The 21,128-nt window shown below is 38.4% G+C and overlaps 1 protein-coding gene across 1 annotated transcript in view; it reads right to left on the bottom strand.

The window, feature by feature from the left end:
• The window catches only part of LONP2 (lon peptidase 2, peroxisomal), a 90,911-nt gene that overhangs the window by 43,426 nt on the left and 26,357 nt on the right, over nt 1-21,128 (bottom strand). The window contains exons 8-9 of the mRNA XM_084644892.1: nt 14,664-14,805; nt 101-251 (exon numbers count right to left, since the gene is read on the bottom strand). Of these exons, the coding sequence (XP_084501018.1) occupies nt 101-251; nt 14,664-14,805 (293 nt within the window). The remainder of the gene's footprint in view (nt 1-100; nt 252-14,663; nt 14,806-21,128) is intronic.

Raw genomic sequence — 21,128 nt, forward strand, 5'->3', positions numbered from 1 at the left:
CTTGGCAACGGATTCTAATTTTCTGTGGTGCTAGTCTTACAAGAGTACATTTTTTTGAAGGGAAAAAGCAATCATTTTAGTCAAAGCACTTAAGTGTTACCTGGAACCTGAATGACCTCCATTCTGTCCAACAGAGCTGGTGGGATGGTAGCAGTAGTGTTGGCTGTGGCTATAAAAAGGACTTGGGACAGGTCAAAGGCTACATTTAAGTAGTGATCGGTGAAGCTATGATTTTGTTCTGGATCCAAGACCTTAAAGAGTGAACACAAAAATAATGCGGTTGCTTCATTTCAAAAAACAAAACACTACCACATATATGCTTTTATTTATCTATCTATCTCCTATGTGCTATTCATACTGAAAGCATGCTTTCCCATTGTATGTGTGTCAGATTTGCCTGAGTAAGGCATGCAGTACCAGGCCCTAAATGTAATTCCTGATCTCTGACATCCTGCTCATCTGTTATTTACTACGAGATTCTATACTGCATGGGAAAAAACTGCAACAGAAATCCCTTAATAAAACTTGTGTTTAATTTAGAGTATTGACAGCAGACAAACACCACAAACTACTGAAAGGTGAACTCTGTACAGTACAGACTGTGTATTATGATTGCCAAAGCCTTCTAAACTCATCCAATTTACTTCAGCTCAGTTCCACTGGAGTTGCTAGAAACATTTCAAAATTAACTTATTTAAAATCTCTTATATTAGAGCTTTTATATGCATTACTCTTCATATTCCTGTATGGTCAACCCTGCCTTTTTTAAACGGTTATATAATCCTCAACCATTTTCTTAAAGTTCATGCTGATTCTGCCTGCAGGCTTCATATTACACAATGCCAGCAACAGCATCAAGCATTCCAGTGAACAAGGCTCTGGTGAGGCCACTGACACCAGAAATTAAGAACTGCCTTCAGTCTTCAGGTTAGTATTCCTCTCATGAGACTGCACATATTATGCAAATCACTGTAATCCACCTAATACCACAGCCAAGGGATTACCTTTCAAGTTATACTCTGAAGAAGTGAAGGGTTCCACATACTGTTATTCAGAGTATTTATAATGTCTGAAATATTTATACCGGCAGAACAAAGACTCCTCTTAAAATCTCTGCTTGTAGAGAAGCCTCCCCTCAAGAAATGTAACAAAATATAGACTCTTTTTTCATTGTTTTTAAAGAAATGAAGACGTCTTGATTTCTCCACATCTATCACTCAGCCTAAATATAGAGGAACACTCCAGCAGTTAAGTCCTTTTTTCCTACAGAAATTCACTATCAAGTTAAAGTTCACTGTATCAGGAATTGTCATTTGCACTTAAAATTAATTCAAAAATAGTCAGTCAGTTTATAGTATGAAAGTTAAGTGGGATCCTCTCTATTTCAAAAGTCTTAACCTAGAATTAAGCTTTAAAGAACATACCATTTGCTTATGGCAAAAAGCTTGAGACTGCTCTAGTTTTTTTCCTAATATGCCAATATTAAAAAACTTGGAAATTCAAATTTAATCTCCCACATCACATTTAAATAAATGAAAATTCCACACATTCAAAAGTGTACAAATGCGAAGTTAAAATCATCCAAAGAATATTAACTCAACTCGTTACGTGGTCAGCCTTCCATCTTCTCTTCTTCCTTTTATAACACTTTTGTCAATTTATTTTCTGATCAATCAATTTTTAGTTTAGACTTTTTCCCCCCTCTTTAAACCAGTTTCAAGATGTGCTCAGGTTATGGCCAGGACATCATAAATTTTGCAACCCCCCTGATACAGTAACCATACTGCCATTAGCCTCCCAGTTTTCTGCATTTTTTTGCCCCTGGGCTACCAAAAAAAGCACAAATCATTGGTTTTGTAACTGGTTTCATAAATCTTCCCTGTGACAGATATGGCAATTTCTTGCAATATCCTGGATAAGCCTTATTGAATTAAGTTATATCTTACTGGATTAAGTGAATGTATCACTGTGGACCAGGGATTGTATGTAATTCCATGGGCGGCCGGGGGGGGGGGGGGAGTTTGCGGGGGGACGTATAATTAGACAAATTCATTCAGGCTGTAAAACCTCTGAAGGGGCACCACCATTTGGAGAGACTTGCATATAGTGGTTCGAACTGGATACCCTAGAGACCAGCAGACAACAAAAGCACTTTTGGATAAATAACCTGGGTTTAAATTACCAAGAGCCTTTGCTCTGATCTAGCAAACAGACAGGACCTTCTGTCAAAGGGCAGGGCCCCAATCCACAGGGAAAGACTGGAAGGACTGACACCAACCAAAGCCCTAGTGGAGGTGTTTTCTCTGTAATGCTTTTACCTTAAGAATAAATATGCTCGCTTAGAAAGAGTTGTGTGGAATTTTGTTTAATAACTAAGTAAAACTGCTTTCAATATGCTACTTGTCTGTTCAGGAATTTTTAAAATCAGATGGACCATAAAAAAAGATCACTGTCTGGCACCAGCGCTGGATGATTTACGAATAAGGCATTGGGACCAAATTCTCTGATGGTATAAATGGGAAACAATGCTGACATCAGTGGAATTTTGCCCATTTGCACTAGAAAATAATTTGGCTTTCTATATTTTACAGTCACTGAAGACATGAACTTGTTGATGACCAGGTAAGATTGTCTCAGTTTGTGATCATGCTCAAGTTGGTGCTCTGATGTAAAGTTAAGGGTGTTTGGATAAACTCAACAATACATTTGTACTTTTTGAATAAATTTGGGGGGCTGTAAAGTAGAATTCTTACTTTTCTTACAAAGTTGTTTGGATGATGTAAGGGACAGATTCTTTCAACCTTAACTTTAGGTTAATAGTGGTTTTTCCCCAGGGAATTTCTTTTAAAAAATATTTCAGAATTACTCTCTGCACAGACTTCCTGTACTGTTTTCAAGCCATTCGGAGACTGTGATGATCCTTGCAAACTAACCAGGGGCTGTGGCAGAGCACAGATCATGCCCTCTCCCCTCCTGTGGCGTTCCATAAGGGAGAGGCTCCCCGCACCCATAAATACATGTTTCCCCAATTCAGATTTTATAGCATACATGGAAATGGCTGGTAATAGCTAGCTACCTATTTACATATCAAGGCCCTCAAAATTTCTAATTTAACACTCCAGAGTAGAAATTTTATGCCTGCTTCAGAGAGTCTTTATAAAGCTTTTGTATTACATATTCTTCCACACAGAAATTTCAAACATATTACATTTTATAGACAATGGAAGTTAATTTAACAGAAATTCACTAACTTGTCTTGTATATCCCCATTACTAGAGTCCCATAGGATTGGCCTTTTTTGTAAAATGGAAAATACTGATGGATGACCATGAATTCTAATGACTAAACCTTGTATGTCCCCTCTGTTGGTAGCATGGAAGGAAGCAAAAACCACATAAGTCCTGTGGAAGCAGTGCAAGGGATCTACATGAATGGTAGGGGCAAATAATGAAGAAAAGTACTCTACTATACTTTACTTCTCCAAATACTTGTCACCAAAGTACTCTTCACAAACTCTGTGTAGCTCATGGGTTACTTGAAAAAAAGGCTCAAGGATAGCATGGAGTAGAGGCAGGTTAAAGAAGCCCTACCAGCAATGTTTCTATTGCAAGGTAGCCCAGATTCAAAAGAAAATGGATATCAGTTAATGCTGCTCAAAACGGCATTAACTTCCTCTCTGCATTGTGTGATCCTCCATCAGAGGGGTCACAGAACAGCCACAACCCAGGTTAACAGAAGCTGATCCAATAAAAGATATCACCTCACCCACCTTGTGTCTCATATCCTGGGACCAACACTACTACAACAACACTGCTAAATTAAAATGGAAGTTCCACACCAATTCTCAGCTAATCAAAATTAGCACCAGCGCAGTAAGCAATAACAGAATGTCACTTATGTTCAAGTGGGCAATTGGAGAACTATTTGAGAGCAAAAGACAATTAACTTCTTGCTGGTTTAAGGCTCTCATTTCTACATGCTAATATTGGTATGTCCAGAAATTCTAGACTACCAGTACCTACAGAAAATATTTTATTGTACATTCAATGTTCTCAACATGCACAGTATTAAGATACAATAAGCACGAGCTGCACTCCTTATTTCGGCCTAATTACAATTAAAAGGGCATTCTCAACTGGAAATCAAAGGAATTTAAAAAATAACCCCGGGGGGGGGGGGGGGAGAAGGGGTGCGCGCGGCGCATGGCATGCCCAGGACAGCCACGCTCTGCTCCCAGTTCTGCTCCAGCCCTGGCCCCAGCCCCAACTGCAGCTCCCCTCCCAGCCTCAGCCCCTGGTGCCAGCTTAGCATTGCAGATGCCCAGTTTTCAATCTGAAATTCAGGTCAGAAAGAGGCCTGGCAATGTCCAGTCAACACTGCTGACCGGACACTAAAAGTCCGGTTACTCACAGTAACTGGCCTCTGCTGCTTGGGGGCAGGAAGAGCAACAGCGTCTGGAGAACCACTCAGGGATGGCTCCAGCAAGAGAGGTACTGCCGGTTCTCCCATCCTGCCCCAAGCACAGCTCCCCCTCCCCTGTCCTGCCCCACTCACCCCCAACCCACAGAGCACAGCTTGCCCTCCCCCATCCTGCCCCACTCACCTCCCCCAGCCCTGGAGCATGGCTCCCCCACTCACCCCCCACCCTACTCACCTCCCCACCTTGGCTTCTGGGGGGCATGGACCAGGTAAGGGGGAGACATGATAGAAAAAGTTTGGGGAACACTGTTGTATAATCACATTTTTATTATTCAAAGTGCTTTTCTTTCCCTTGTTGCTGTGAGAAAGATCCACACAAACAGTAGGCATCCCTCCTATAGGAAAAACCATGAAACTGTTTCAAATACACAAATAAACTATTTTCTCTGATCTCTTTCAGTTACAGTTACTTTGGAGGTTACTCATCACAATAGCAGGTAAATAGTTTTGAAGACAGAAGTTTGATTTTTAAGTCAGTGGCTGTTTAGTCAGGCAAAAATACTCCTAAAATTTAAAGAATGAAAGAGCAAGGCCAGTGTTTACAAAATGAACATGAAAAGTCTGGAAAATGGCTCCATTTAACCAATACCATATGTACTAAAGGTTTACGTAGTGTATGTGGTTCTGTTACAAATGTGTTTAGTACCCCTAAAGTTGCATGTGTTTGGTCTTACCAAAGGCTCATTTACTATCCTATGTATGATTTTGGTTTGATCGAAAAACAACTAAGCCAGCAAGCTCATTGATTTGACTACATCATGTATACTGAGCTTATATATTCAGATGACCTGAAATCAGCCTCTTCTGAATATTGTGACTGCAAAAATACATGTGAACCCCCACAACTTTTACGTATGAGTAGGCATTTGCACACCAAATTCAGGTAACGTGATGTTCATTTACCCAATTCAGGTAACTAGATGTTCAACTACCCAATCTGTACGCTTTAAAATAGGCACACATATTCCTGTGAAAATGTGTCTCACGGTATTTAAATTAGATACAGTATAGATAAGTCATTGCCATGTAGTGAGTAACTCTGACAAGGAAAACCACAATAATTTACTGCTGTTGTGAAAGAAAAACCAAAAGGTTTAAATAATGAAGTGTTGGCTTCCTGTTGCTAGTATTTGTACTTAAGAATGTTAGTTGAAATTCTTGCAAGTATTTTAGCTCTCATTTGAGTAATTTATTAAACAAATACAGTATTTACAAGGATCACAGCACTATGAATATGCTGTCCTCCGTTTTTGAATTGTCTCTGAAATTAAAAGTCCATACATATGGCAATAATCCACATCTGCTTCCTACCCCACACCTGTCTACCACCTTCATTCCATCCTTCTCTCTTAAATTACTGTGCTTTTTCTTGCCACATGATAAATTACCAATGGTATGTTGACATGAAAAGTTCTCACATTACACATAATGGAACCTATGCAATTCCTGAGCAATTGCGTACTGCTGTCAAGATAATTTATCCTTCGCATTATGGCATGAATACATCCCTTGTCCTAGCCATTTGAATTATAGCTATGAACAGTGTTTTGTAATATTTAAAAAAATTACAATCTGTACACTTGTCAGGAAACTGACTGAATAAAAACAAACATGCAGAATTAACTTTCATTATAATAAATCCTTTGCACTTTTTGAAAAAAAAAATTTTTGTGATCAAAAGCTTTCGATCACAAAGAATCAGTCAAGGTGCATTTTTATCTCACTGTAAAAGCAAAACAGCTAAGAGCAGATGTAAAATGGAGCTATTTCAGTTGATGTCGTTTGATTAGTAAGGAACTCCAGATTTCAAATCCTACACAGGGTCTGGATAAGTATCTGAAAATTTACAATGACGATGTAATAAAATGCAATTAATATATTCCTTTTAAAAGGTGATGTCTGATTATTAAAAGTATACTTGAAAAATATACTTGAGTCCTAAAGGCAAGGCTGTGACTCACCGAACATTTCCTCTCAATAGATATTGTTCACCACTATATCATTAGATCATTCAGACGCTTCCTACTTAAGTGCTCTCCTCAGCAGAGACCTGTTGTCATCATTTATCCTCTCCTTTACTCATTGAGACAGAGGCCTTCAAGAATCATAGCTAGCCAACTGCACTGAGCATTAATTCAATCATCCTGGTTACATATGAATACCTATTATCACATTCATATTTTAAAGCATGGAGACATATATAATCATACAAAATAATGTGAACAAAGCTTCGGCAGATTTTCTCCAAAGAAAACAAGTATCAAGAGATACCACAAACAGAATTAATCTTTTGCTGAAAGCCTAGTCTTGTTCCTTTTTAGTAAAACTGTTCTGTCAACACTTCCACTGACAGCACACAGACAAAATCATTTTGTTTCACTAACTGAGACAAAATAGAGCTGATCTTTTCTGGCAGTTTTTATTAAAGTTTAACTATAAACTTTTCAAAAGGGCCTCAAATCCATCCCCTAACTTTCAACACGCTCATTTATGCATGCAAGCAGCATTTGCATACAATTTAGAACTGTGCACACAAACTGGCCACATCTTTGAAGCATACATCATACATTTCTGAAAATGTTAAACCCATTGGATTTTGAAAGCACAATATTCTTACTGGCATATGCAGCAAGTTAAAAGCTCTGGGAACACTCCGCAAGTTTTATTTACTGGATTTTAAAATTCATTCAATTGTACACATCAATCCTTCTTCCCTTTTTCTTCACATCCCTTGTCTAACCACATCTCCTATGGAACCCATTTTTTAGGGCTATGTTGCTGGCTAATATGTTATTTATTGATATATGTGAAATGGTAATAACATATTTTTAAATATGTCCAGACAATATGATTGGATACATTTAACTGAAATTGTAACAGAAAAAAGAATCTGTTACATGTATGAAATTCTGAATGATCTGATAGAATTTTAGTTTTTCATAAGAGCAAACATCTCTCCCTAGACTCGTAACTCTTTTCTTTGCCATCCTAGATATTTCTAAGGTGGAAAATACTCTTATTTGGACACTATTCCAACCACTTTCCAAAGTAAACAAAGGTGCACTTCAACAATTTGCCTTTATCTAACATAGGAAGGTTAGAATTTTTCAAAAAATTAGGTTGAATATATCATTTTATGAAAAACAACACTTGAGGAGCAAAAATATCTTGGTAATTTCCACAGAGCATTCACATGCATACAAAGCTTTCTCTGTACAAAATATTTTATTACCATGAAATCCAGAGGTAAGTCCCATGGATGTTTAATTGCCTGCCTATAATGCTTGGTCTTATTTCACTTCCCTACAAACGCATACTAACAAGCACTTGGATCCATTTCTATTTTCCCCAGCTTTCAACAGAGGTCATCTAAATTTAGAATAAATGTTCCCTTGTTGACGAACAGTAACTGGAAGTAAGAAGACATTCTGTTTCGCTTAAGCAATAACTCCACAGAAGCACCAGGACAAAAATATATCCAACTTTGCCTCCAAACTTGTGGGGTGGGACACATTTATTCTTGAGTTTAGCAACTGTACTGGTACCATTCAGGATTATCACCATTAAAATACACCTAAACACATTAAGACCTTTTTCCCATGCCATTTAAGATTAATAATGGAAGCTAGTCAGCATAAAGGTGTGGTTTGAATAACAGATGTGCCACTCAGCTAATGACTTGCGGTCATTATTTTCCTACAAAATAGCCACATTTGTTCAATGCAAATGGAAATGCCAACAAGTACAACCACCAAAGCAGATTAAAATTTTTTCGTATCTTGAGGTCCGAGCTCCCCAGTAGGGGAAGTGGAGGACCAGCTTCAAGATGTTTAGGCAGCGGTACCAACTAGGTTTTGGAATAATGAGGCAAGCAGGTTTTGGTAACCTTAGTAACAATACTGATGTCATTTAAAGAAAGATGCTGTTATGGTTCAAATCACCTTAGAAGGCAGCAAAAGTAGTGACGAGAAGCAAGACAGCTGGGAAATGAGCTGAAGAAAAGATAGCTAAGACCTTGTAATGGGTTTGTATCAAGAAATACAGACTCATTAAACTATTCATTTTACCTGGATGTCAAGGTGGAACAATCAGTTAGATTTGATATTATATTCAGTGTCTAAAAGGCTGATTAAACACTGAACTAAAACAAATTTACTCAGGATATATTCGGATCTTTCAATATAGGAGACCCAAAAACTTTACAAACTATGGGATAGATCCTCGGCTAGTGTAAAGTATTGCAGCATCATTCAAACCAATGGCACTAAGGCAATTTACACCATGAGAAGATCTGGCTCAGTAAGCTCAAAGTACAAATTCCTTCAAGCCCGACTGGACTGCCCAACATTACAGAGGTAAAATATGCAAAATGCTTAATAGTGTATAAAAACACTACCCAGTAATCTAAGATAGGAAATGAAGAATACTCTAACTGAGACTGCAAGGGGAAGTTACAGGTAGAATAAAATTAACCAAATTAAAATTCAGGTACAACTTTGGAGATAGCACCCATACTCTTGAGAAAATCATCATACTTTTTATATTTCATCCAGAAGATGGTACTTCCAGATTACAGATGCTGAGCCACTGCTTCAGTATTGACTAAAGAGGATTTACTAAGTGGCACATTTTCCACTTCCACCCCTTATTGCAATACTTAGATTTTCCTAGGACATCTCTCATCCTTACATTGACCGGACTAAGCTGGGCTGGGCCTAAAGTCTGAAGATATGATTGCAGAAGTATTCGAAAAGGCAGATGCTCGTTTTGATTATTACCAATGTGCTAAGTAGCTTCCATTTGTAGGTTTTAAACAGATTTCCTCCTCTTACTTTTTAAAGCTCATTGCCATGTAAGGCCAGTAGTTTCATCATACTTGGAGGCTTTCTATGCATTTCAGGAATGGGTACTTGATAGCTAAAGAACTATTTAATTAAATGATCGTGCATTGTTTGGACTTCTTTCAAAATTATTTAATAAGAGAATATGAAATTATTTTAGGCACACAGATTGCAAATTAATTTGAACTAAACGTAACACCACAAAAGAGGACTAAAACACTGGCTTGCACTCATTCTGAATCTCAAGGGACTGGTTGACAGTCTCAAAAAAGGAGTCATTTTTATCATGTATAAGGTTAAGATTTCACCATGGTTATTTTTAATAAAAATGTCATGGCCAGGTTGCAGGCAATAAACAAAAATTCACAGAAGCCCGCAATCTGACTTTTACTAAAATTATGCGGGGGAACTGACAGCCCCAGCCCCTTCTGCAGCCGTGGGGGCTGAAGCTGAAAAAGTCACAGAGGTTTGTTGAAGTAATGGAATCCACGACCTCCATGATTAAATTGTATCCTTTATCATGTATAATGGGGAAAAACAAAATCAAATTTAATTTGTAGAAAGCCATGCACTAAAGGGACAACTGCCATAGAATAACACTTGGTTTAAATAGTATCTTTCATGCTTAAAGTATCCCCTAGTGCTAAGCAATGAGTTAAAAAAAATGATTGCAGCGACTCTGTAGGCAAATGGAACAATGATTGCGCACTTAATAATAGTGCACACAAAGCCATAGTAAGTACAATCTTGATGAGAAAGGATGTTGATTAGTATACTAGGATAAGGTTGTGTACTCCAATTGAGGCCTCACTACCGCCCCGTAGAGCGGGACAATTGCCTCCCATGTCTTAAACACAAGACTCCTGTTAAATACACCCCAGAATGATATTAGCCTTTTTTCACAACTGCATCACATTGTTGACTGACATTCAATTTGTGATCCTCTATTACCCCGAATCCTTTTCGGCAGTACTGCCACCTAGCCAGTTATTTCCCATTTTGTAGTTGTGCATTTGATTTTTTCCTTCCCAACTGAAGTATTTTGCACTTGTCTTTTCTGAATTTCACCTTGCTGATTTCAGACCAAATCTCCACGTTGTCAAGGTCATTTTGAATTCTAATCCTGTCCTCCAAAGTGCTTAAAGTTCCTACTAGCTTGGTCTCATCCACAAATTTTACAAACGCACTCTCCACTCCATTATCCAAATCAGTAATGAAAATATTCAATAGTACCAGACCCAGGACTGATCCCTGTGGGAAACCACCAGATATGCCCTCCCAGTTTGATAGCAAAGCACTAATAACTACTCGGAGTATGGTCTTTCAACTAGTTGTGCACTCACCTTACAGTAAATCCACCTATACCATACTTATGTAGTTTGCTTATAAGAATGTAATGTGGGACTGTCTCAAAAGCCTTACTAAAAATCAAGATATATCTTTTGCTTTCCCCTCTCCATGAATAAGACTGAGTTTGTCACGGAAGTCATGGATTCCGTGACTTTCCAGGACCTCAAGGACTTCTGCAGCCAGCCCCTGGGCCAGCCACACCCTCCTCCCACAGCAGGAGTTTGGGTGTGGGAGGGGACTCAGGGCTGGGAGGGTTGGCATGCAGGAGGGGGTGAGGGCTCTGGGTGGTGCTTACCTTGGGGCCCCCACCGGCAACATCCCTCACCTCCTATGCAGGGGCATGGCTAGGCAGTTCTGTGCACTGCTTCCACCCGAAGGCACTGCCCCCGCAGCTCCCATTTGCTCCCAGCCAATGGGACCTGCGGAGACAGCGCTCAGGGTAGAGTTGGCACACAGAGCCGTCTGACCATGCCTCCGCCTCCACCATGCTGCAGGGCCATGTTGATGAAATGAAAATTGATGCACTGCCGCCACTCACCGAGCACTCGCAGTGCCCCCCCGCCCAAAAACAAAAACAAAAAAAAAAAATTTAGTCAGGGGTATATAGTACAAGTCATGGACAGGTCACGGGCCATAATTTTTTGTTTACTGCCCATGACTTTTACTAAAAATACCTGTGACTAAAACATAGCCCTATCCATGAGGCCAGTAACCAGAGAAGGAAATTAGGTTGATTTGGCATGATTTGTTCTTTACACATCCATGCTGGCTATTTCTTATATTCCTATTAATCTCTTGGTGTTTAAAAAATAATTGTTTAATAATTTATTCCAGTATCTTTCCAGGTTTCAAAAGTTAGGCTGACTGAACTATAATTCCCTGGGTCCTCTTTGTTCTTCTTTTTAAAGACAGAAAATATGCTTACTCTTCTTCAGTCCTCTGGGACCTCAGTCATCCTCCAGGAGTTCCATAACTGCTAAGAACAAAATTTAGTCATGGAGATCATGGATTCTGTGACTTTAATGAACCTCTGTGACTTTTGCATCAGCCCCCAATGGCAGGAGCTGGAGTTCCTCCACACCCCCACCCCAGGAGGCAGGGCTCAGGCTGTCAGTCACTCTGCCCCCCTGGAGTTCAGACTTCAGTACCCCCAGCAGTCAGCACACCCCTCTCCTGCATTAATTTTTTAGTAAAAGTCAGGTTGCAGGCTTCCGTGATTTTTTGCTTATTGCCTGTGACACGTCCGTGAGTTTTACTAAAAATATCTGTGACAAAATCTTAACCTCAATAATTGCTAATGGTTCTGAGATTGCTTCAGCTAGTTCCTTAAGTACCCTAGGATGACTTTAATCAGATCCTGCAAAGTTTCCAGTTTTGTAGGACTCCTTTTTGATATTCAGGTCACTAAAGAGCTCCTGATAGAGCCATATTGGCCTCTTACTATTCTCCCGGTCTTTTCTTTGCATCAGGATGGTTTGCAGTTCCTCCTTTAATATTGTCTCCTTGAGAAGCTGCCAGCTCCCTCCTCCTGAAGTACTTTTTCCTTTAGAGTTTCTTCCCATGGGACCTTACCCCCAGTTCTCTGCGCTTGTTTAAGTCTGTTTTTTAAGTCTATTGTTCTTATTCTAACGCTCACTTTCCTTAGAAATTCATCATTTCACCTTCAGCCCCCAACTACAACCTCTCCAGTGAATCATCAAGGATCTACAACCATCCTGAAGGACTATCCCTCACTCTCACAGATCTTGGGAGACAGGCCAGTCCTCGCTTACAGACAGCCCCCCAACCTGAAGCAAACACACAACAAAAACACTAACCCAGGAACCGATCCTTGCAATAAAGCCCGTTGCCAACTCTGTCCACATATCTATTCAAGGGACACCATCATAGGACCTAATCACATCAGCCACACTATCAGAGGCTTGTTCACCTGCACATCTACCAATGTGATATATGCCATCATGAGCCAGCAATGCCCCTCTGCCATGTACAATGTCCAAACCGGACAGTCTCTATGCAAAAGAATAAATGGACACAAATCAGACGTCAAGAATTATAACATTCAAAAACCAGTCGGAGAACACTTCAAACTCCCTGGACACTCAACTATAGACCTAAAAGTGGAAATTCTTCAACAAAAAAACCTTCAAAAACAGACTCCAATGAGAAACTGCAGAACTGGAATTAATTTTCAAACTGGACACCATTAAATTAGGCTTGAATAAAGACTGGGAGTGGATGAGTCATTACACAAAGTAAAACTATTTCCCCTTGCTAATTCTCCCCCTACTGTTACTCACACCTTCTTGTCAACTGTTTGAAATGGGCCATCCTGATTATCACTACAAACTTTTTTTTGCTTCTGCTGATAATAGCCCACCTTAAATCGATAAGCCTCGTTAGAGTTGGTATGGCAACCCCCATTTTTTCATGTTCTCGGTATATATATATATATATATCTTCCTACTGTATTTTCCACTGCACGCATCTGATGAAGTGGGTTTTAGCTCACGAAAGCTTACGCTCAAATAATTTTGTTAGTCTCTAAGGTGCCACAAGTACTCCTCATTCTTTTTGCTGATACAGACTAACTCGGCTACCACTCTGAAACCTATCATTTCATGATCACTTTCACCCAAACTGCCTTCCACCTTCAGCTTGGCTCCAATTCCTCCCTGTTGGTCAGAATCATGTCTAAAATGGCTGCCTCCCTAATTACTTCCTCCACTTGTGAAACAAAACGGTGTCCCCAATACATTCCAAGAACTTACTGGAAATGTTATGTTTTGCTGTATTACCTTTACAACAGATGTCTGGGTAATTGAAGTCCCCATTACTCCCAGGTCTTGTGTTTTGGATATTTCTGTTGCTTGTTCTAGAAATGCCTCATCCACCTCCCTTTCCTGATTTAGTGGACTGTAGTAGACCCCTACCATGATGTCACCCCTATTTTTACCCCTTTTACTCAGAAACTTTCAAACGGTCTGCCTCTCACTGCCTTCTGGACTTCAGAACAGGTGTACATATTCTAGATGTATAATGCAACACCTCCTCCCTTTTTAGCCTTTGTCCTAAACAAGCTATACCCCTCTATACCAACTTTCCAGTCATGAAACTTATCCCACTAAGTCTCTGTGATGCCATTAAGTAAACGTTTAGCTCATGGACTAATACTAATTTCTTCCTGTTTACTCCCTATTGATGAGGCTTAATCCATTACTGTTAGTGAAGCACAGAGATCATTGGATTAACAAAAAAGTGCAAAGTGTTTGTATCTAATCAGACGTTCACTACAAAAATACTGATTTAAAATGTAACAATGATAGTGTAAGTACTTATGTGACGCTCCCTGTACTAGGTCATGTACTTTGCTGTAGTATTAGCTTGTACCAGTGAAAGCTTAAAAATAAAATAAAATTAAAAAAAAGACTAAATCCCAGGGAAAACCTTAAAAAAAAAAATCCAGTTATATCTAGATTTAACTACCAACACATATGCTGGTTGGTCTGCAGGGGTTCACCACATCTGCTAATAATCTTAAATCAATTAAAAAAAGATCTGTGTGGTTAAAGACTTATGTCATCTAGTGTACGAGTATCCTTAACAGAATCTATTTTGGTACAATTAAAATGTCTGACTTTTTATTAAAGTTTAAAACACTATGTTGAGCATGCGTAAAAAGGCCATTGTGAAGTCTGCAAGAGGACTAAAAGTTTAAACAAAGATCACTGTCCTTATAAGTATTTTAGAAGACATGCAGCCAGTAGAGTTTGCACTATGTATGAGACACTGCAAAAGATCCGATTATCATCAACTTCACTGACTAGCAGTACACAAAACCATCAACTCAGCCTGTCTTTTACTCAGTACAAGCCCCACTATGCCTTCACCAAACTAACACTTTCTTCCTGAGAAATTCTGCTAATCTGAAATTAATCAATCTTTGGAATGTACAGTATGTGACAGTGAGAATAAGATGATCCCATATCTTACCTCAAGCAAAGCAGCTGCAGGATCTCCTTGCAGGCTCTTTCCCAGTTTGTCAACCTCATCTAATAGAAACACTGGATTGTTAACCCCAACAGTCTTCAAACCATTGATTATTCGACCAGGCATACTGCCAACATAGGTGCGCCTGTGTGAAACAAGCAGAAAAAAAAAAAAAAAAATCAGAAGCAGAAGACATCAGGCATGAAAACAACAAACCTAAAACCCAAAGAAACAAATCTGGAAAAAAGCAGCCTTATCATAATACTTGTGTAAAAACCAGTCTCTCTCATGCTTCCATTGTTGAATATACAACTTAATTAATGTAACTGATTAAAGAATGATATTCTAACCCCAATTCCTTACTGAAATATTTGTTCCAGGCAGAGTAAAGCACACCTAAAATCCACATAGTGCATGATCACAATAAATGGTTGCAAGCAAGGTTTGGGATTTTTTAAAACCCTTTGGCCAACTAGAAACATAGATTTTTGAACTCTGCATCATTTTTATACTTTTAACAGCAGTGGTACTAGTATCCTAACTGTGACATACAGTATTAATAAATTTGGGCATAATTCTATGAATGTTGGATTCCATGAAGCCTATGTTAGGTAGCCATGTGTCCTAATTGGAACCCACAAACAGAGATTTTTCATTGAATAACTTTTTTAAAAACACCTTATAGTTGATTTTGTCATATTTGAACAAAACAGAAAAAATTAACTTAGCAAAGCATGCATGGAATGAAAAAGTACCTATCCAAATTTGTTTAGGAAATTTGTTTGTTTTACAGTGTGTGGGGGGAACTATATATATTTTACACATAAGCAATCATCATATCCTAAGTTTATCACAGTCTTTCTGCTTGTGCCATAAAACAAACAAAATACTGATGGCTCAGAAGAAACCGATACATGATGTGCTACACTACAGGAGCTATCTCATGACCCTCACAAAGCAGATTTGCAGGACAGGTCTAAATGCTTGGCCCATATAATCTGTATTAAACTAGCCAGAACAAAACAGGAAGAGCTTTGGAAAGATGAATCCTAAAAACCATGGGAAGGGTTTTAAAACTACTAAAGCGGACTTTAAATCATTGAATCCCACAGTAAATATCACCACACCCTGTAATAATGATATGGTTTTATATTAAATTTGTCTGTTGAAGGAGAGGGCATGATTCTATAATTGTTTAAGTGATATTTACATTTAACTTTATAAAGTTATGACAAATTTGCTGTTATGCTCTAGGGCTCAACAACTACTGAATACATTCAGCCTCCTTAACCTTAGGAAAAATAGCAAACTAGGTAAACTGAGACAAACCTAACTATCAAGAGCTGTGGTGAGAAAAGATGAAGGTGGAAGCATCTGTAAAACAACTTATGGCAAGTCCAGCAATATCAGCATCTTGCAAGGTGCAGTTTCAGTGGCTGTCTTGATAACCCAACATCCTTCCAAGGAGAAATCAGAAAAAACAAGCCAAAAAATTCTTACATCTAAAGAAAAAAACTATTGTTGGAAAATTTTTAAGTTGTAGCCCTTCAAAAAGTTGCATCAGGTAATCAGTGTGTAGAAATAAAGCTACCATAGATGGAGATGGGGAATTGCCTTGGTTCCTACTAAAATGGGGTACTCAAGATACAAGAAGGGTGAAATGGGCAATGTAGGCATCATGAGATTTTCAAGGTTCAAATGTAGAAGCAACTTTGTTAGGCACAGGTCTCGATTCAGCAAAGAATTTAAACATATGCTTAAGTCCCATGGAATTGGAGCTTAATCGTTAGAGTTGGACAAGAGCATGGGTAAGTAGGAAGAAATTACAGTTCCAAACAGTATCATAACTTTTTCACAGCTATCACCCTTCCTTTCCCGCTCTTCTCTCCCTCATCCCTTGTACTGTAACAAATTTTAAATACAGCAAATCGAGTTAATTAAATTCAACACAGCTGTTTAATCAGTGGATTAAATTCTAACTTAAAATGTGCATGCATTTATTTACATAATTTGATACGCTAACATGAAAGACAGATTAAATTTACAGCCTGAATTTAACAGGTACATGGATATCAATTTTCCCTTTACATCTGTAACAGCTTTCCTTGGAGAAAATTAGATTGTCCATAGCCCTGTGCTACAAAGTGCCATTGTATAGGTGGGCACTACCCAATTTTATTATTGAATTAACCTGACAGACTCAAGACCCACAATACTGACAAGTAATGCTAGTTTTGCAAGAGGTTAATAAATACCATACAAAGGCAGATCTGTATGAGAGCATTAGAGACACTAAATACAACGTGGCAGGAGGAACAACAGCTTAATAATATGATAACCATGTGTCTGAATGTCTTATACTGAAATTCCCGATCACTTAAGAATCTAAATTGCTTCCAAGTTTCAATATTCAAAAATTAGTGACTGGCACAATTAACTGTTAATAACAAAACCTTGAACATTTAAGATGTTTTGAACTACTTATTTCTGCCACACAATAGAAGTATGATTTCCTTTGCTGTGCAAAAGCATAACTGAAGCTTCATTAAGACGCCTTTTTGTGGTGTTGTTTTCCCCCCCCCCATCAGTAACAAAGCAGTCCATGCAAATTAAAATTTAAGAAAAGCAGCAGCTTTATAAACATTGCCCAAACTCTAGAGGTTGATACAGAAAATAGAATAAAAAAACGGGAGTCTTCGAAAGAACAAAAACAGGGACCAAGTGTCCTCACCACAAGCCTAGAAAGTCAGCTGACAACAGCTTCTTCTAAAGACCTCTACTGTAGAAAAACCACATGCTCCCTCATATGGCTCTTGTTAGGTTAGGCTAACACACTTTAAAACAGACTTTCAACTTGGTTTAGGTCCTGTCCACACTAGTATCAGAATTTCACTAGCAATAAACTTATTTAAACATAGCTATTGCTAGAGGGATTATAACAGATTCCCTCATGAATGGGCATAGAAATTACGCTGGTTGAACTATAGTACTATATGGTGCTAAACATTTTAAAAAACCTGATAATTTAAAAAAAAAATGTTTCTACTATGTCTTCAGTTCTCTTTTTAATAAGGAAGCTTGCATCAAAAGTAAGCAACAAACTTTTACATATGGAGTAGATGAGTGGTAAAAGCCAAGGACAGATGGAGGATGTCTGATAAAGCAGTTCTGTTTTTGTACTGAAATGTTGACTTCATTTTGAGAATGCAGAACAGTAGTGGCTACTCATAGCCTAATGAAAAAAAGGATTCACATGAACTCCAGCTGCAAGCATGTAATCAGTGATTAAATTGTAAAAGCTGGGCGTTTCCAGATTACCGCATTTGTACATCACATGGAACTGCACGCCCATCGAAACACCACCCATGACACAGTGCTTTTCCTGTTGAATAGATCATTCAGTATACACCTTCCTCCCACCTAGAAGATGAGTGGCAAAATATATTGATTGCTATTTTTGGTAGCCCTTGTTTGCAAACAAAACAAAAATGATATTAAATCAAATCTATTTACAAGCTTTTATTCACTAGGAGTAGGAGAGGTAACAAGCACTAACAGTACACCTACATACTGCTACGTTAATGAAAAGTTCTCTTTAATGGTGTAGAAAGGAGCCATTAGATGGCATCAAGGCCCGATTCATCATGAATGACTCGGGCTTGCTCTCAGAGAACCTTGTCTCTTTTTGCACCGACATTATCCCATGTACTGTCTATTTCAAAGAAAAGCATCTCCCTCTCTCCTACCACCCCTTCACCTCTTTTCTCCCCTCTTCTTTTACCTCCATATTTCTGTCTGATAGTATTCATTACATAAATCTGTAATTATGTTTATGATAATTAAAGAATCTTTGAGACAGTTTGCAGGAAAAAGTTATATCATACAATTGTATTGTGTGTCCCTGTCGTAAATATAAAGGGAAGGGTAAACACCTTTAAAATCCCTCCTGGCCAGAGGAAAAATCCTCTCACCTGTAAAGGGTTAAGAAGCTAGGCACCTGACCAAACCTCGCTGGCACCTGACCAAAATGACCAATGAGGAGACAAAATACTTTCAAAAGCTGGGAAGAGGGAGAAAAACAAAGGGTCTGGTGTCTGTCTGTATGATGCTTTTGCCGGAGACAGAACAGGAATGGAGTCTTAGAACTTAGTAAGTAATCTAGCTAGATATGCGTTAGATTAGGATTTCTTTAAATGGCTGAGAAATTAAGCTGTGCTGAATAGAATGAATATTCCTGTCTGTGTGTCTTTTTGTAACTTAAGGTTTTGCCTAGAGGGATTCTCTATGTTTTGAATCTAATTACCCTGTAAGGTATTTACCATCCTGATTTTACAGAGGTGATTCTTTTTACTTCTATTAAAATCCTTCTTTTCAGAAACTGAATGCTTTTTCATTGTTCTTAAGATCTAAGGGTTTGGGTCTGTGTTCACCTATGCAAATTGGTGAGATTTTTTACCAAACCTTCTCCCGGAAGTGGGGTGCAAGGGTTGGGAGGATTTTGGGGGGAAAGACGTTCCCGAACAACGCTTTCCTAATAAAAATAAACCCAGATAAACATTTGGTGGTGGCAGTGGAAGTCCAAGGGCAAAGGGTAAAATAATTTGTAGCTTGGGGAAGTTTTAACCTAAGCTGGTAAAAGTAAGCTTAGGAGGTTTTCATGCAGGTCCCCACATCTGTACCCTAGAGTTCAGAGTGAGGAAGGAACGTTGACAGTCCCCAGTTCTTTAAACTGGATCCTTACGGACTCAGCCCTTTACTGGCGCACAGGCCCACTGAAGGCGTCACACAGATGCATGAATTCACTTGTGAAGCTTCTATTGTGGAACCAGGGCTTACTTACATAAAGAACTTTGTAGAAACAATCTGTGGATGCAGAAAAACAAATCTCTAATAGATGCAAACCCTTCACTGAAACACAGAACAACTATAGTAAGACTCAATAAAAGCCATGAAAATTCAAAGGCAAAATTACAAACATTTCAGTCTTAATTCATCCTGTTGTGTACAAGCATCCCAGCACATCCTGATCCTAACATTACACAATACTGCAAGAGTAGTCAGAAGAGTTAAGAAGGGAGGGATAAATCTGGCTACTGACTAAGTGAGCGCAACTTACATTGAGTTTAACTGGCATAACAGAATATATTTGGTCCTTAAGTTCTGTATTTCCTTGTTCACTGAAGAATTATCTGAATCTTTTGCTAATATCTCAAAGATAACTTGCTCTTTTTTTCTGATGCAATACACTGGTAGCCAAAGAGTTTTCAATCAATTTAAAAAAATATTTCTAGTTAGGCAATTTTCTGTGCAGATATAAATATTTCAAAACATGCATTTCCAAGGATAGTATTTTAACAAAGCCTTTATAAAAATGCTGATGACCCAAACATTTTAGCTTAAACTTGTGTTACATGCCATTAATGTACAACACTAGTATTCATGTTTTAAAATGGATGAGATGGGAAGTCTAAAATAAAACTGGTAAAACTATGAAGAACTACTGGTAACTAAAGGAAGTTACTAATGTCTTCATTTTAGATAATTATGTAAGCAGAGCACTCATCTGGAAACCTAGCAGGCAGATAGAAGTCCTACCACCTATTCTCTGTTGAAAAGCACGTTCATTAGCATAGATGCATGCTTCTTTAAGAAATGTTTGACACCCTCTAGTGATTCCAGTTTGAATAGCAACACATGACACAATTTAAATTGTGTATGTTAATGGGTAATGTTTTAATGTTCACATCACTAGAAATACTTGAATTATTAAATGCAAACTATTGCAGAGCTTTGTATTGATGTAAGGGGACAAGTTCTCTCCATCTTCCATTAATGCCCGAGAGATTTTGCAATATAGACAGATGCTACAAAGGTCAGATTTTACCGAACTGTCACAGAAAACACTCGTCTGTTGCAACCTAAAAAACTGCATCTGTGTGTATGAAACATCCACAGCTCCCTCTTTTCACTGACTGCTGGATCCAATTGTGGCTCCTTCTCCAAGAGGTTTAAAAGAGCCCCTTTAAAGTCAGAAACTCAAATACACACTCTTGGAAACGTACATAATTGTTACTTGCCAATTAACTCCTATGGAGACTTGTATATTTCCTATTTAATGCTCTGCTCCAATGATGTATATAATGGACAGAGTAGTTGTGTTCATCTTTAAAGGTCATGCAAATGATGTTGGCAAACAGCGTAAGTGTCAGACCATTTTACTGACATGCTTTCTAAAAAGAAATAGAACTCAGTTTGCTTCCCAGCAATTATTGCACAAACAGCAGGGAAAACAGCCGCACTTATTAGTTATCTCCAACAGAAAGCTGTCCACAGATTAAAACATACACAACACTGCCCGTTAAATATATTCTCTTCTGAATTTCTAGACACTGTGTACATTTTCACCAGGAAATACCATTCCAGGATGTTTTTTCACGTTTCATCAGAAACAAGCGAAATGATTAAAAT

The sequence above is a fragment of the Lepidochelys olivacea genome, assembly GCF_965140295.1.
Source record: "Lepidochelys olivacea isolate rLepOli2 genome assembly, chromosome: 12".
Classification (NCBI taxonomy): domain Eukaryota; kingdom Metazoa; phylum Chordata; order Testudines; family Cheloniidae; genus Lepidochelys; species Lepidochelys olivacea.